General features: G+C 48.4%; 8 protein-coding genes across 8 annotated transcripts; 3 read left to right on the top strand and 5 right to left on the bottom strand.

Moving 5' to 3' along the window:
- Positions 1–133: 133 nt before the first annotated feature.
- EV420DRAFT_1508079 (terpenoid cyclases/protein prenyltransferase alpha-alpha toroid) lies at positions 134–3,213 on the bottom strand. The gene is made up of 12 exons (XM_060471423.1): positions 3,014–3,213; positions 2,722–2,966; positions 2,551–2,672; positions 2,399–2,495; positions 2,212–2,347; positions 1,614–2,164; positions 1,479–1,556; positions 1,279–1,427; positions 1,121–1,226; positions 849–1,071; positions 653–799; positions 134–595 (listed from the first exon to the last, which is right to left on the bottom strand). Exons 1-12 carry the CDS (start codon positions 3,191–3,193, stop codon positions 416–418), a joined length of 2,214 nt encoding a protein of 737 aa, XP_060337899.1. The 5' UTR covers positions 3,194–3,213; the 3' UTR covers positions 134–415.
- A 54-nt stretch (positions 3,214–3,267) lies between these two features.
- EV420DRAFT_1508078 (actin-related protein) lies at positions 3,268–5,036 on the top strand. The gene is made up of 5 exons (XM_060471422.1): positions 3,268–3,400; positions 3,453–3,703; positions 3,753–4,627; positions 4,675–4,847; positions 4,897–5,036. The coding sequence occupies exons 1-5, from the start codon at positions 3,302–3,304 to the stop codon at positions 4,996–4,998; spliced, it is 1,500 nt and encodes a 499-aa protein (XP_060337898.1). The 5' UTR covers positions 3,268–3,301; the 3' UTR covers positions 4,999–5,036.
- EV420DRAFT_1508074 (50S ribosomal protein L30e-like protein) lies at positions 5,037–5,674 on the bottom strand. Its single transcript, XM_060471421.1, has 3 exons — positions 5,447–5,674; positions 5,217–5,364; positions 5,037–5,164 (listed from the first exon to the last, which is right to left on the bottom strand). Exons 1-3 carry the CDS (start codon positions 5,577–5,579, stop codon positions 5,098–5,100), a joined length of 348 nt encoding a protein of 115 aa, XP_060337897.1. The 5' UTR covers positions 5,580–5,674; the 3' UTR covers positions 5,037–5,097.
- A 79-nt stretch (positions 5,675–5,753) lies between these two features.
- EV420DRAFT_1300623 (uncharacterized protein) lies at positions 5,754–6,586 on the top strand (the record flags this gene model as incomplete). Its single annotated transcript, XM_060468387.1, has 5 exons — positions 5,754–5,941; positions 5,994–6,120; positions 6,172–6,273; positions 6,324–6,391; positions 6,437–6,586. The coding sequence occupies exons 1-5, from the start codon at positions 5,858–5,860 to the stop codon at positions 6,584–6,586; spliced, it is 531 nt and encodes a 176-aa protein (XP_060337896.1). The 5' UTR covers positions 5,754–5,857.
- A 545-nt stretch (positions 6,587–7,131) lies between these two features.
- Positions 7,132–9,943, top strand: EV420DRAFT_1636316 (condensin complex subunit 2/barren; the record flags this gene model as incomplete). The annotated part of the gene is made up of 8 exons (XM_060476568.1): positions 7,132–7,548; positions 7,598–8,144; positions 8,199–8,720; positions 8,775–9,070; positions 9,118–9,232; positions 9,284–9,567; positions 9,618–9,854; positions 9,908–9,943. The coding sequence occupies 8 exons, from the start codon at positions 7,132–7,134 to the stop codon at positions 9,941–9,943; spliced, it is 2,454 nt and encodes an 817-aa protein (XP_060337895.1).
- Positions 9,944–10,059: 116 nt separating this feature from the next.
- On the bottom strand, positions 10,060–11,516 carry EV420DRAFT_676565 (uncharacterized protein). Its single transcript, XM_060483050.1, has 4 exons — positions 11,428–11,516; positions 11,141–11,373; positions 11,009–11,056; positions 10,060–10,958 (listed from the first exon to the last, which is right to left on the bottom strand). Exons 2-4 carry the CDS (start codon positions 11,300–11,302, stop codon positions 10,242–10,244), a joined length of 927 nt encoding a protein of 308 aa, XP_060337894.1. The 5' UTR covers positions 11,303–11,373; positions 11,428–11,516; the 3' UTR covers positions 10,060–10,241.
- EV420DRAFT_1508067 (uncharacterized protein) lies at positions 11,449–13,993 on the bottom strand. The gene is made up of 8 exons (XM_060471420.1): positions 13,524–13,993; positions 13,399–13,467; positions 13,082–13,348; positions 12,780–13,026; positions 12,595–12,728; positions 12,073–12,546; positions 11,868–12,020; positions 11,449–11,810 (listed from the first exon to the last, which is right to left on the bottom strand). The coding sequence occupies exons 1-8, from the start codon at positions 13,776–13,778 to the stop codon at positions 11,667–11,669; spliced, it is 1,743 nt and encodes a 580-aa protein (XP_060337893.1). The 5' UTR covers positions 13,779–13,993; the 3' UTR covers positions 11,449–11,666.
- EV420DRAFT_1508065 (apoptosis-antagonizing transcription factor) lies at positions 13,994–15,932 on the bottom strand. The gene is made up of 9 exons (XM_060471419.1): positions 15,900–15,932; positions 15,803–15,850; positions 15,660–15,750; positions 15,277–15,610; positions 15,151–15,225; positions 15,003–15,098; positions 14,824–14,954; positions 14,360–14,770; positions 13,994–14,311 (listed from the first exon to the last, which is right to left on the bottom strand). The coding sequence occupies exons 1-9, from the start codon at positions 15,910–15,912 to the stop codon at positions 14,101–14,103; spliced, it is 1,410 nt and encodes a 469-aa protein (XP_060337892.1). The 5' UTR covers positions 15,913–15,932; the 3' UTR covers positions 13,994–14,100.
- Positions 15,933–15,940: the final 8 nt, after the last annotated feature.

Raw genomic sequence — 15,940 nt, 5'->3', positions numbered from 1 at the left:
TCAGTGATGCGAGAAACAGCTGGGAGTCGACGAGTGGGGTCTCGTCGACTCCACTCGGCGGTGTCAAAGTCGAAAAGCTCTCGGATGGAAAGGAATTGGAGCCCAAATAATAGTTGATATTCATTATTGCTCACTCCCCGAAAAATAATGCCGGCAAATTGACAGCCCTCTCTAAACACTTTCGATGATCGTGGATGGGCCTGGAAGCCTTGAAGCAATATTCAATATCGGCGACGTCGGGAACAGTATCTGATTCTTAACATTCACATTCACATGAGAACGGTGCATGACTTAAACAATCGCTTCGTAAAGTTGTCGCGTGTATCACCAAATTTCCAACTACCATGACAGCAAGGCACTAAAGACTCAAAGTTCGAGGATAAAGAACGATAAGATACGAGAATAAGGTAAGTTTTTAATGGGATCCATTCACTCCGTTGGCCCGTCCATTCTCCTTTTTAGCCTTCAAGCCTGCAAGGTAGGAATGTGCCTTTCCTAGCATCCAGATAGGAAAAGAGAACTTGAAGTTCGGGTATGCGATTGCACATGTTTTGTTGAAGACACCTTCAATTGCCTCTTGTGCCCATGAACCGTCCTGAAGAAAACGCATGATTATCAAATAACCGCAGATAGAAGACGATACTGAACGTACAGGTAGCTGTCTTGACATTACCAGTTGAACGGCCTTCTCAATGGGTTCGGGATAAGGATATTCCGCATACATGAGAGCCATGGTAGCCCAGCAAGTTTGGACAACTTGGGTTTCAGCATGTTCGATCCAACATTTCTGCTCGCAGGTCTGGGAAGACTGTCAGCGGCCGTCAGCAACAGGCGGGATTCAATGATACCTTATAACTTTCTCCCCAGCCGCCATCAGTTCTTTGTTTGCTAATCAAGAAATCGCAAGCACGTCTAGAGGATAGACTGGTTTCATATGTTTCACCGACCAACGATAGACTCTCCAGCGCAAACTGGGTAGCATAGGTGAAACAGATACCCCACGATCCTAGCCAGGCGCCTTCAGGTTTCTGTATGTTGTGAAGGAAGACAATTGCTTTCTGGATGGTTTGTCTATCGGGGCTCGTCAGAGCAAGGCAGGGAGATCTAGAGTGACACTTACTCGATATCTTTCCTGCGGTAAACAGGATAACGTTTCCGGAAGATGGACAACGCTGTGATGACGGAGGTCGTACATTCGGGGTATGTGTAATCAATCATAATATCGCCTGTAAATGGTTCAGGCATGATACTGACGTCTGCGAATGGAGGGTTCTTTACCGAAAACCTCAGCCGGGTTGAGCAATTCCAGCCATCTTGGACCCCGAACACGTTCATAGCTCGCATACCCTCCGTCGGCATTCTGCATTGAAAGTAGTACATCTACGGCATCGCACAGGCGCCGCTCTGATACCAAATTGGGTGTAAACCTACAAACGTAGTAAGAGAATGTCATTAACACAAATGTTAAACCGGCCTACTCGAGATCTTGGCAGTATAATACTGCTTTGAGGCCTTCTCCAGTGCAGTCTGAAACGGTATAACCTTGCTCTTTAGTGCTAGATTGTGCTCATCGATCAGTAGTGTCGAAAAAGGTGGGAGAAAAGCAATCTTACCTGAAACCCCATGCACCTTTGGTCATATGCCGGTAGGAAGTTTCGAAATGCATCGGATTCGCAGTCATTTGAGCCTGCTCCAGCCATCCCAGAGCTCTGATGAGACTCTCTTTGTTTTCTTCTCGGTGCGCCAAACCTGATTCCACCACAGCTTGGGTGATAAACCCAATATCCCACAGTTGGCTCCCGTTAGTTCCTGTCATCATCATTCCGTCTTTTCCGATCCACATGAAATCTTCTCGTTTTTCTTTGTGTAGTTTGTATGCATCACTCTGGTTGCCCTCACGGTGAACTCGAGCAACGAGATTCATCATTTTGGAAACGGGCCCCAGCGTTTGATATCCAGTATTTTCGTCCTCGAGGATGATAAGCTGGTATGCACGGTCCACAGCTTTATGCCTAAGAGGCGGTAGTGTACAGAGCTCATAGGCCCCAAGCACGACGTTGATCATATCGAATACAGCGGCATGCGGCGAATACAAGTCGACCTTGCAGACATTGTTCCGTTGCGCTGGCCAATCTATAGAGTAGTAGTCTTGCGTGTATAGTTCCTGAATAAAGATGAGACGCAGTTGAGGTGGAAGCAGATGATACGAACTTCGCGAAGGGACAAAATAAGCTTATCTTCTGGTGCTTTAAATCTGACACCGTAAAGATAACTCATGGGAACGTATACCGTTCGGGTGTGTATCCACCATCGATGTGGGTGAAAGGGGAGTGCCTCCGGAAGTAGCCTGTAAGGATACGTTATTGGGTATGGTTTATCACAAGGAGCAAGTACCAACCACAGTTCCGGAGGAATAGGATTGTTGCCCTCCCATTCATAAACGTTTAGCACGGAGAGCCAGAATTTGCCCCAGGCAGGGGACGCTAATGCAGAACCTGAAAGAATATAAGATGAAAGGTCCCATGTAAAGAAGAGCAGCAACATCCTTACCCATGGCGTGTATAGTTGCTCTGCCCTTCCGGCAAACGGGATGGTCTGCATCAACGCCAAGGATACGTAACGCGACATAGTTCAACGCGGTGCCGAACATGGTCGATTCGCCTTCTACGTGTCTAAGGTTGGTTTGAGGAGAGCTGCGCCTAGCATATGCATTGACCTCACATTCCCCATCCGCCATCTACAGGGTTGGCGCGGTTCATTAAGTACCGAATCATTTCCAGTCTCTCTTCTGTCCTGAAGCCCATGCCGGAGACATAAGAGCCAATTACTAGCCCGGGCAACAGGAACATAGGACCGCCGTATTCGCCTGGCCAGTGTCCATCGTGACATTGAAGGTTCTTATAGAATGTGTAGCCGTTTTGCGCGGCCTCTAAGGGATCTTTGGCTCGGGGTAGTGCAGGAAGGCCCTGTGTTATTATGAGTACGGTATGAGAGAAAGACACAAATGTCGTACGGTTGGCAGACCCAGCCAATGTTTATCCAAAGCAGTCTGAGGCCAGCCCGCGCATTCTTCATCGGTCTTGAGATACCGCCAAGTGTGACGACCGCCTTCACCAGAAATAAAGCGCCATCGAGAATAGTCGGTAAAGGGCACAGCAGGAGAATCTGGCACAGCGAGGGGTGAATAGGACATGAGAGTAGAGGCAAAGAATCGTACCACTAAAATGACATTACTCCAAGATACCGGAGCGATCAATTATGGTATAACCCGGACCACATCACGAGCAAACAGTCGCGTACAATGTCCTTTCGTGATTCCATCGTCGTCATCATCGAGACGAGCAGGACCGTCGTCCGTGCTGGCCTGGGTCTTCACGAACTCCTGAAGACACCCACCGTTGTGCGTTTTTCACTTTCTGCTTCAAAGTTCAAGTTCATTCATTGTGTAATAGGAAATACAAGCGCGCGTCGGTTTGAGGCCAAACGTGTCAAATGGGAATGAAGGCGCCATTGCAGTCGATGGAGGAGGTGCGGAGGCATCTACTAGCCGAGCACCTTCACAACCGCCCCAAGTTGCGACCGTGAATGACTACCTGGTTGGAGCGCAACTCGATGAAGCGCTGGCCAGTGGCCAAACTATCAATGTCTTTTGGCCTTTTGAGGGCGAAAACATAAAGGAGTGGGCACAGGCTGAAGCTATATGGTGCGCCTTTAGAATTTTCACCTCAGCGGCCGTTCATCATGAGTTCCAGGAAACATGTTCTCTTCAACCAACTGCAACGTCGTCGTGTTCAGAATGAATCTCCTGTTATCCTCGCCATCCAGCCTGGCATGCCACGCAGTACCTACGAGAAAATATGCCAGATCTTCTTCGAGCGTTTTAATGTTGCAGGATTCGCCATCATCGAACGCCCTATGGCCCAGATATACGCTGGCAACAGTCTTAGTGGTGTTGTTGTCGACATTGGATATAACACAACGGACATCACCCCAATCTATGAGGGTTTCATCCTTCATTCTGCTCGGTCACACACTGATGTGGGCATTCGCCATTGCGAAATTTATCTCGCAAACCTCCTCCGCTCTAACACTTCTGTGATGTCGGTTCTATCCCCTCCCGAGGCAATGCTTTCACCTGAGGACCTACAACAGACTCTTTTAGACTTCTCAAAATATATCTGGAGCGCGGGCTATGTCAAAGTCCCGTCCTCTGGTGAAACGGCCATTGTGGAGGACGAGGGTGTCACGGATATTGCAGCAGTCCTCGTCGCGGGCAAGGAGAAAGCAGTCATTGAGAGCGGAATGAAAAAGAAAGCTAACGCCAAGGCTTCCGCCGCCGAACAAGCACGCGCACGGGAGATTGAGGCCCTGGACTTGGTTACAATTCAATTCCGCGACAAAAGTATAACTTTAGGGAAAGAGCGTCATCGATTCTGTGAGCCGCTTTTTGACCCTACCTTGTTGGGAACGATACCACTGTCCGACGTGAACGTACCCATCTCGTATGCTGGCATCTGTCCTATACAAGAAGCGACTGGGCATGCTGTCTCTCTCGCAGACATCGACCAGAGATTGTATATCTGGCAGGGTCTACTTGTCACTGGTGATCTAACAAAGAACATCAAAGGTGAATAAGTTCTACACTATCTTGAATGTGTGGTAACTTCGTAATAGGTATTGCGGTAGCACTGCAATCGCGGCTTGCTCCTTTTATCAGTAATCCTGAATTGCAGACAGAGATCCAGCCAAGAAGCATCCGAATTTTGGGCGTGCCGGAATACTATCCTGAATATAGAGACACTGGAGAGGGGTATGCTGCTTTCCTTGGGGCAAGTATCACAGCGAAGGTGAGTCGTTTCCCGTGAAACCTACGCCATGAGTACTGAACTTGTCCAGATTATCTTCAATGATAATGGGGGCAAGAACTCTGTGTCGAAATCAGATTATACAGCTAGAGGACCTCATGCCATAATCGAGTTCACGCCAACACTTTTGTAGCTAAATATATAATACCTCAGAATGCGATATTTTGGCCCATAATGCATGACATTTTATATGTAAAGGTAGCAAACATAATATCGGTACCCATAAACGCACTCATGCAGTGTTGCCCTCTGCAAAGTTGAGGAGATCCGAGTCTCCTTGGTCCGAAACGGTCATGACACTAGGGTATTGTCAGGAAAGTGAAGTCCCTTCAGTACAGAAGAATGACATACCCGACTCGGAAAAGTTTACCAGCAGCGGTACCCAGGGCCACGTTGGTGCCAGAGAAGTGGTGCACCGTAGTTTTTGAGAGCATGGCGTAGTACTCAAGCTCAGATTTGCGGAGGGGCGGGCAGTTACCAGCGATCAAGACGAGCTTGGCTACAGAACAGAGCGTCAGCTCAAGGGACCTTCTCAGCCTCACGCTCCAGTCCCCGGGAGACATTGGATAGAACCAGCGTACCTTTGCCGCTTCGCATCTGCTTGAGGGCGGATTTGTATCCAAGAGTATATTTGCCTGACTTGACGACGAGGGCAAGCCTAGCAGCAATGGACTCGGTGGACTTGGATGCCTTGGATTTCTTTGATGGGGCCATTGCGTCGTCGGTGGTCTTGAAGTTGTCGATCAACACAAATATTATTTTCCTCAGATAGTGAGCTCGAACTGTACAGTCGATGATTAGAGTTCAACCACCGCCGGTATTTGCCGTAGTCTACCCCAGATGATCCGACCCACGTGAATCGATCGCGTCGCCGCGCGCATCAAGATAGGGGTAGATCAGGACGACGGAGAGAGGGATTCCGATCCCGGGTACTAATTCGTACACTCGGAACGGGATGAAGATCTTCCAGGTTTTACCCAGTAGCCAACACAATGTCCGTAACATCCAAGGTGAACCCAAACTTTGTTGTACAAGTCCAGCCAGGCGAGTACAAATCCTTCCTCAAGTCCCTCAAGGTGAGTTTGGGTATGTCTCAGCTTGCGACCTGCTTCAATCAGCATAATTTAGGCATTTGAGGAAGGAGAAGTCATTGCATCGTTGGAAGGTGTTACTAGGGCTCCCAAGTCGTACAGAACTGTTCAATGTGGGCTTGGACCCAAGGATCACATCGAGCTGAACAGTGATTTTGTTTACGGTGCGTCGAGTGGTTCATCTTATAAAATCAGTACTGATCAACCCGCGATAGTGAATCATTCATGCGAGCCAAACACGGCGTTTGACTTGTCCTCCCCCAACCCCGCAGACTGGCATATACGGGCGTTAAGGCGCATCGAAGCTGGAGACGCACGTTAGTACCATTGGTTGTCGCGCATGTTGTTTCGATGTTGACGTGAACAGTCGGCTTTTTCTACCCTAGCACGGAGTGGGATATGGATCAACCATTTTCTTGCGAATGCGGTACAAAGGTGACGTATTCCAATCATCCCGACAAGTTTCTAATGTCTCTCCAGACTTGCCTAGGAATTATTCAAGGTGCTAAATACTTGAGTAAAGAAGAGTTGCTAGCTCGTAGATGGGTCAGCCCCTGGATCCTCGACTTGAAGTCGAAAAGGATTGATCAGAACTCGAAGGTATCGGCAAAGATAAGTTCGAGGCTTTAGAACCTAGGTGCTCAGCTCCAACTTGGATGCTACTACCGAAATAAGAAGTACATACCCAATTGTAACAGCCACTATCTTGATTTGTAAAAAACAAACCAAACATCAGCGAGAAACAGCCAAGCTTCTCCGGGATTAGTAGGACTGTAAGCGAGCGCTGGGTTATTGGAAGGCACTGCGTGGGATTGTTTGAATGACACTGAGCCTATACCGACTAAGAGGTTTGCTTTAGCGTCACTATCGTTTTGAAATCGAGATTCAGCTTCGTACGGCATCTCTTGTGTCATGGTGATCATTGCGGACATGAATAATGACGGCAGATTGTTTGGCTGAGCGGGAGGAAAACACGATTAAAAGGGCCAAATTCCTACGAAGCCAAGTGGAGCCGACCATGATGTCTTCTGTTCAGACTTCCAAGTTGATCAAAGCTGTAGCTGATTATTGCATCAAAATCAGCCTCCAAATTCGGACCGGAAGTACGCGACCGTGACGCGTTACGCGCCGTGGTTTGAAGGTCACGTGCCTCAAACCCTTTGTTGAAGACCACGATGGCGCCTGCGAGGGGCTCAATGGACAGCGACCACTACGATGACGACCACAGTACTGATGCCGAATTCGAGAAGGAGCTCGTTCCGCCTCGAAAAAGTGGTGTCCGCAAACGGCTCAGTGAGGCATTCATTCCGGAAAACGACAGCTTCACCTCAGACTCCGGTCGCGTCCCTCTCAAATCGGTCAGCATTAACGATGACACTGCAGAGAAGAGGAGAAGAAGGAAGAGCACCAAGATTCCTGGAGTTGAGGCCCCGGTTGCTGGCCCTTCGAGCGATCCTAATGATCAGGGTGACACTTCGCGCACCAACAGACCGAAGCAGCAGCTCAATACAGTTGCCCCACCTGTCATCAAGGTACCACTGGATGTTATGAGCTCCAACTTTGAAGAGTGGATGAAGATGGCAACAGACAATGTATGTTTTGTAACTTGATATCGTCCTCTGTTGTTGAAACATCAGTCAGAAAATTAATGCCGCCAACTCATGGAATTTTGCCCTTATTGACTATTTCCATGACATGTCACTACTCAGGAATAACGACGACAATTCCATCAACTTTCAACGCGCGTCATGTACTCTTGACGGTTGTGTCAAAATCTGGACGAGTCGGGTTGACAGCGTCGGTTCTGAAACTGCCAAATTGGCAAGTAATCTTGCGTCTGGTCGAAGCGATGAGGCGGAGCAATCGGGCCAAGAGGATGTAGAGGAGGACCCGACGCAACCGAAAAAGAAGAAGCATCGTTCTGCTGCCACCCTCGTCAAGGACCCTTCCCAACTCCGGGTCAAAAAACTTGAGCTCGAATTCAGTGTAGATCCGTTGTTTAAGAAGACCTGCGCCGATTTTGATGAGGGTGGTGCCCAAGGCCTTCTAATGAACCATCTCAGTCTCGGTGTTGGTAACGATGGCGGGCTAAGGGTTGTTTTTGACGCGGGTGACTCTATAAGCAAGGGTGAAGATGACGAAGATGTAGATGAACCAGAGGATTTCATAGATCTGAGCTATCTTCGCAGTACGTTTTTGATTTGCCTATTTATTCTCGCCTCGCGGCTGACCTTTAGGTTAGAGGAATTTCTACCCGATCTTAATGCCCTAGAGTCTAAGGAGATTTGTCACTCTCTCAAAAACTTCGCCTTTTCCAAGAATAACTTTTCGTCTGCGGATACGACTTTCTACCGGGACAATTCACAAGCCGACTTCGATGATGATGACGAAGAGTTTGGCCCGGCGGATAGCTTCGACATGGATACCGACAATAGAGAACAACCCGTTGAAGATTTCTTCCAAGGGGATGAAGCTCCAGCAGACGCTTATGCAGACGAATCATTCGATGGCGATAACTTTGGAGGAGAAGACTTCGGAGGCGGAGACGAGCATTCCAATGGCTCTTATAGTGGTTCCGCTGACAAGGAAGGCAATGGTACGGGTGCCTATGCACCGTTCGATCCTCGTCAAGCTTCCAATGACCATAACCTTGTATTGGCCATGGGAGATGACGTTGATGCTACCATGGACTCCTTTGACAAGACCTTTAATACGAATTGGGCGGGTCCCGAGCACTGGAAGCTCAGGAGACTCTTCAAGAAACGTAAGCTTCAAGCGGTCCTGAGATAAGTCCTAGTTCTGACCATTTGAGCAACAGCAGCGGAGGCAGATGCAACCAAAGGTCCCAAACCCCGCCGAGAGAAGAAGGAAGCGTTTAAGATCGACTTTCTGACACCACCGGACCCAAACAAGGACCTGGATGATATAAAGAAGGAGCTGTTTGCGCCAGCAACTAGGGGTGTCGGCATCAATCTTCCAGGAACTAGCGCTGCCGCCCGGAAGAGCAAGAAGAAAGGGAAGGACAATGAAAAACGCGATGATCATAGGCTTCCCGATGACATGCACTTCACGAGTAAACAGCTAGTTTCCCTCTTCTTGAAGCCCAAGTTTTCAGTACGTCCTACTATTCATTCAGCGCATTGCTCTAAAGGTTTGTACAGCTCAAAATGCGGGGTCGTCGCTTTGATAACAGTGAAGAGGGCGGAGAAGTTGACGAGAGATATTGGGCGCAAGCTGCCGCAGATCAAGCCGCTGGGCGGGGTAATATCGACCAAAGTAAGGAGTCTTTTTTCTCGTTGTCATAGTATCTGAACCCATTGCGAGCAGCTGAGAATGGCGGCGCGGTTCCATTCAATACGCAGTTCTTTAATGAAGACGACGACGACGATGTCCCAGTCTTCGGTTTCGATGATGCTTTTGAAGCTGATGGAATGGGTGTTCCGGCAGAAGAAGATCTTTTAGCGGCTACTCAAGGTCAAACGCGCCGCATCAAGCCTGCCTTTGTCAACTATACCAAACGAGCGAAACGAGTTGACGTGAGAAAGTTGAAGGAGAATATCTGGAAAGGCCTCGATATCGTAGTGTCTCATGGTAAAGCGGACGATGGAATGGTGTGTCCTTTTTTTCAGCTCCTCGTCAGTTTTTAATCCTCCTCTCGAAGGATGTCGACGAAGAAGTGACGTCGACTGACCCTGCGGAAGCTCGGGAATTTGGATCTGTGTTATCGGGATTGCAGACCTCTTATCCCCAAGATAAGTTGCAGGAACTAAGTACAAGCTTCTGCTTCATTTGCCTACTGCATCTTGCGAACGAGCAAGGACTTAAGATCGAAAATGGAGAGAGTTCAACGACGGGCATAGAAGAGGTGGAGGGTGTCGGGAATATATGGGACCTAAAGGTGCGTGCTGCCGCCTTAATCATCTAGATCAGAGCTTACATCAAGACATCCAGGTGTTCAGAGATCCGACTGCTACGCCTTCGGCGTGATTTTTCCGTCACGATAATGTATTGACCTTTTTATTTTTTGATTTGTGCCACTACAATCTATATTATATCATTTCATACGTCTGCGAGAAATATGCATCCTGTATATTATTACTACTGCTACGTCCTGACATTACTCGGCATTTCACAACTAATAATCAGTTGTGACACTGCAGGAATTCCGTTTTCTAGCACAGTATGGGTAGCAAGGGACGTCGAAGCGTCGAGGGCTTGATGTTTGTCCCGTAACAACAGTCTCGCCCTCCATCGCATGAAACCTATCAAGTTGCATCTTCCATCATCAATCTTGCTCAACAGATAATCCTGCCTCAATCTGCTGGGCCAAAGCATCGACGCGTGATTTGAAAGGGTTGAACAAGATGAAGCCGGGCGGCTCAGTTGGACGAGGTACAGCTGGATCAAGCATCGGAAGTGGCCTAACGACATCCCTCTGCAACGGAGGAGGTCGATGCCATATGACCAAATCCGTCTGAAGAGAGGAATACTTGGTGCGATCGTATGCGGGGAGATCATCGAGGATGATGCTGGAGGAGTTTTTGTCGTCTATCAACGACTCAGATACTGTATACTTGAGCCTTTGGGGGGAACGAGGCAAGGATGGCCCGGGGGTTTGTGAAGCTCCAGTTGCCCAACTGAGAGATTTTCGCGGAGGTCCATTTGCGACAACGGGCAATAGCACAGCTCCCATTGACGGGTCTCGTAATGGCGGGGGATCCGGCAAAGATGACGGACGAAACATTCGCGATGAAGGCAGGAAGAGCTTGGAACACTGGTCCACTCTTTGACCTATGAGGGCGGCATGAGCACTGTGCAAGTGGCTTGTCAAGTGTGAGGAGCGTGTGAAACTGGTCCCTTCACATTGTTGAAATGGGCAGATCAAGGCATGGAATATTGGCATGTGTGACATATCTATGTGTTCGCGTATGGACCGCTCAGATGCATGAATGGGTGCACTACATCGTGGCAAAGGGCATTCATATTGTGCATGCTTGACACCCTGTAAGGAAGACTGAGTAGATGAGAGGAAACCAAAGTGCTTGTACTCACAGTCCCTTTGTCATGGACCCTCCTACAAATGCAATGTACAAACAAATGCTGTAAACATCCAGTCAGCTGGGTTGGTCAAGATACAAGACAGGTAGCAACATAAAGAGTCTTAGCTGCACACCAAGTTCGCACCTTACTCATTGCCTCCCAGCATGAAAGAACCGCACCACATTCCTTTGATTCCTTTCCATGCAATACATAATCACACCTCAATCCATGTCCATGAATTACTGTTGTCCTTGATATGTCAAGGTATGAATCAACTGTAAGCTCAACAGTTGAAGGGGTGGTCATAACATGGACAAATCAGTCATGCAAAGTGCATGGACATTCACAAATGACTCAGATGAGTCTGGAATTTGCGTCTGTCCGATCGGGTATGATAAGGAAGGAGGGGGAAGGCGGGGACGAGAGCTAACCTTTCGAAGCGACCGAGTTCTGCCCAAGTTTTTGGTCACAAATCACGTGTTGGTGACTCGTCACAATCACGGTATTTTCGTACCATTTCTCATTTCACAATTCCGGAACCGTAAAGTGTAATAATTAAAAGAGTTGCAATACTAAATAAGTATCGTGAAAGAAAAGGGAAAGATCCAAGCAAACCCTAAGTTGCTAATCAGTACCGAAGTTCCAATAACTCTTTCCTCCACTAACTGAATTAGCGTCCATTCACCGTAGCAGTAGAGTCTCTTCTCGTAGATGTAGGCCCTCCGGAAGAATGTTCAGCCGAGTTCGGCAGTGTATTAGGATGGTCGGGAATCTTATCAATCTCTCTCTTCGCTTCCTCCCAAGCCTCAAGGTTCTGGAATGCAAATGATTCTTAGCTATATCCCAAGTTGTCTAGAGAGTTGCACTGTACCTTCTTACACCAGTCACGATGGCTTCGTGCCATCGCTATGGCCATCTCCCTGAGATCAGCAACCTTTTGTCGCTGGAACCGATCCAAGTCTGCCTGAATGGTGGAACTAGAATACTTGAGATCCTGAGCAGAAAGGTGCAAGGCGTCCTCAAGCTGGTATACTAAATTAACCGCCATCCCCAGATAAAATTTCAAGTCAGCGTACCTGGGAGATGTTTTCCCGAGTCTTCGTTATGCTGTTGCGACGAGCAGTCTCGGGGTCTGCGTCCATCATACCATGAATTGTATAGCTGAGAGCGTTCAACAGTCCCATGCCTGGTGCTCGTGTCTTTCGCCGGGCAGGGTTCGGGCCCGGATGGGGTGGAAGGTAGCCGGAAGAGTTATTCTCTTCCTCGCCCGACCTTGAGGAGGGATCAGCTTCGTCCTCGCCTGCGGCTGCACTAGAAGTCATGGAAGAACCATTGATACGGCCTCGTCCAAGAGCCGCTTCTAGACGTCGGGCCTCTCGCTCACTCTTTTCTAGTTCTTCAAGCTGTTCTCGTTTCGTCTCAAGAGCGTCCTGGGTCATTTCGTATTGGACGTGCTTCTGGTGTCGATACGCAAGAAGCTTCTTGATGATCAGTGCAAATTGAGAGTACTCGTGAAGGGGCTCGGCCCAGTTCTGCTCGAGCTCCTGAAGCTGTGCCATATGTGAGAGCGAGAATAATCCAGCGCCAAAAGAACCTACCAGCTTTGTGGTTGAAAGATAGGTAGCATCCACGGCCTGTCCAGTTTTCTCAATGGCACCGGAAAGCTCGCCGCTTTCGTTGAGACTGAAACCGTTCAGAGCCGCACCAAGTTCGGAATGATCTTGCCCGTAATCTGAAGGTAAGGTTAGGACTACTAGACCTGGGACCACATCACAAGACTCACCTGACCATCGCTTGATGGTCCGACGTGTGACCTTTTCCATAGGGCCACTCAGGTGTACAGAGAACTTGTTGGTAAATGCTTCAGAATCATGAAACCTCTGGTCCGGATGTCTCAGAGGATGGGCGGCTGATGGATTTGGGAGAGCAGCGTAAGCAGGTGAGGCATTCTGATCCGTGGGATTGTGCGAAGGAGCCTTGAGGATATTCTTCGGAAGCAGTGACAGCGGCGGTGAGTTGAGAACCTCCGTCTATTAATGACAATGAGAAACAGCCCAATGTAAAATGAATAATATGCGAGCGCACCCACGAGACTTCGCCGTCCAAAAACCGATGGAAGACATGCTCATTGGATAGGATTGGGTGGCGAGCTAAACGGTTTAGAAAGGTTTGAAGCATACGCTTCCTCCTGCCTATCAAGGCGGCATCCTCCTTAGCTTTTCCTTGTTTGATAGCGTAGTCGCCTAGTGTCTGCTTCGACGGTATAGGTGGAATGATGAGAGTAGGGTACAGCTTCGACAAGCTAATTCTCAGCGATTCGAATTCTGAATATCGATGATGTGCTTGCGCGTTCTGGATGATTATTCTAGTCGATATACAGATGCATGTAAGTGCAAACTCACCCCGGTCTGGATGATATATGCGATATAAGGTGAGTTCGAGTTGACAGATGTCTTCACCGCGTCAGTTATCTTTGGAATAAGAAGATTATTTGAGTATAAGGGGACACTAGGACTTGAGCACTGACGATTATCTCAACGTCGTCGCCAGAGTGTAGGACGCGGTCGCGAGTACAACAAAAATCGCTCTTGTAATTAGATTGCACTTGCCGACTTGAGGAAGGATATGCAGAGCCCTTGGCAGACGCCGACGAAGAGAATCTGCGCGACACATTGGGAGGAGACGGTGGTTCAGAGATATCCACCTTTGAAGTGGAAGAGGCCTCGGACGAAACACGGTCGGCGTCTGTTTCGAAGGGGTTCTCGTCGTCGAAGGCGTCCATTTATTCCAAATTTCAATGTGTCTCGATGCTGTACCTTGTTGAAAGAGACGTAAGATGTCCGTGCGACGTAGACGAGACAATCTTTGGTACGGTAAGCAAGAGCAGGAAGGACGGCTCAAGCTTCACGTTTCTGAGAGACAAGGAAAAATCAGGACAGGGTCGTTCCAGTGATACTGCGCACTGGGAGGCTGTGAACAAGTGCGCGTCCAGAGGGAAAGGGATGCAATGTTTGGCCATGTTATATTACGATCGGCTCCAAAATGAGAACTGATTTCTCCCAGTACTAACTGTTCAACCAGCCTTATTCTATCCAAAAAAACTTTTACCCAAAAACTCTGAAACCACTCTCCGAGATACCCTCTGCATCATGCCGTAAGTCAATACCACCGTTTTCCTCTCTATGACGGTCCAAAGCATTTTCAAATCCTACACCAAGAAGTGACCCAAAGAGCTCATCGATTTGCTGGTCATGCCATGCACCATTGATGGTGACAGGTACCATGAAGTTTTGCAGTTTCTCATGCACTTCGTATCTATATGTTTGTGAATATGAGTGAACTGAAAAGATAGAAGAGCCATACCGTATCTTCCTCCCTTTACTTGCCTTAGTATCAACTTTTTTCTTCGCCTTCTTTTGCTTTTGCACGACTAGCCAATCATCTGCTCCGTTCTTCTCAGCATCTATGACATCCCGGAGCAACTGTTGATATAAGTCTGTGTCGTCGAAGATTTCAGGGTCGTGCTCTTGCTCCTCCTCATTTTGACCGTCGAGCACTCTTCCTAGTCGCTCAGCCCTGCCCCGCCATATCTGAGTTCTCGCAAGCATCTTATTCCCGTCGGCCAAGTTTTCGTCAATCAACTGAACGACTGTTTTCGAATTCTCAGAATTCTTCGAAAATGCATTGCGATTTGATGGAAGTAGGACAGATGGTGCGACAGCCTGTATCTTAGAAGACCACTTTGAAAGAATTTGCAAAGCGTGACGATGATACCTGTCGCGTTTTCAGTTTATGCATGTACTCGATCCAGTGGAGTAAAGACATACGCATGCTCAGCATCGGACGACGCTTTGGTTGCTTCGCATATGTACGCCTCATACTCTTGCAAACTATCGTCAGACGAGAGTCTCCGTCGCTTACGAGGCTGAGGGCTGATTGACTCGAGATTTAACATTGTCTTGGAAAGGATAAGTCAATGACCTGCGCATAAAGAATAAGTGCCAACCTGCTGCAGGTCGAAAAGATCTTCGGACAACAACGCTGCCTCATGAAGCATGTTGGTTAATGAGTTCTGATCCCCAACGAACCCTTCATCACTAGGCTGTTCACGTATGTTTAGAATAAGCATTCGTGAATCAGTGGGACGACATTACCGGTGGTAATCTGTTGGCGGCGTTGACTGACTTTTGTAGACGGATCCGGGCATTCAGTAAAGAATTCCATATAGACTGGGTTACGCAAATGAACATACTAGCATTGATTCAAAGGATAAATCTTACCAATTGTTGGGCGACTGCAGCGCCCTTCTTCCGATCTTGCTCCCGACCTCGCTTTAGTGTAGACGACAAATCATCCTGGTCAGTGTGCTTTTGATTGTCGGATCCAGGTAATGCATTTTTCTTCTCGAATGTGTCGTCTCCGCCATGGACCGGTTCCTCGTTCTCGACTTCATCCTCGTCGTCACCCTGGACAGAGCTCTCCTCCTCTTCATCCTCCTCCTCACCTTCGTCCTCATCCTGAGAGCTTTCTTCCATCAGCTGTTTCCTTGAAGTCCGAACCGAGTCATATTTGGGGTCCAGAATACTATCCTGTTGCTTCCGCAACGAGCTCGGGCTGGTATCCCAATCAGAACCACAGGCCTCACAAGTTCTAGGACACGCACCCCACATCCAGATAATGTTCCCTAGCTGCAGGATTTATATCCTGCACGTCGTCGTCTTCTACGGCAGGTTGAATGTCCTCAGGATCAAAGTCTGTCCCAATGTTAACGACTGACAGATATCGCTGTTTTTGTGCTGAACACACCTGGAGCAGTAACTTCTAGCTGGGCAATCTGCTGGGAAAGCGAAAGACCTGGGCACTGAGCATGTACTGAGGAGCTTTGAAGAAAGTCTTAACTCACGAGTGGTAGCCATGCCGGTCAACAAAACAGAAAATTTTGCA

The sequence above is a fragment of the Desarmillaria tabescens genome (assembly GCF_030435595.1).
Source record: "Desarmillaria tabescens strain CCBAS 213 chromosome Unknown EV420scaffold_3, whole genome shotgun sequence".
NCBI classification, from domain to species: domain Eukaryota; kingdom Fungi; phylum Basidiomycota; class Agaricomycetes; order Agaricales; family Physalacriaceae; genus Desarmillaria; species Desarmillaria tabescens.
Note: the sequence above shows the minus strand (reverse complement) of the source record. Positions and strands in the feature narration are given on the sequence as shown.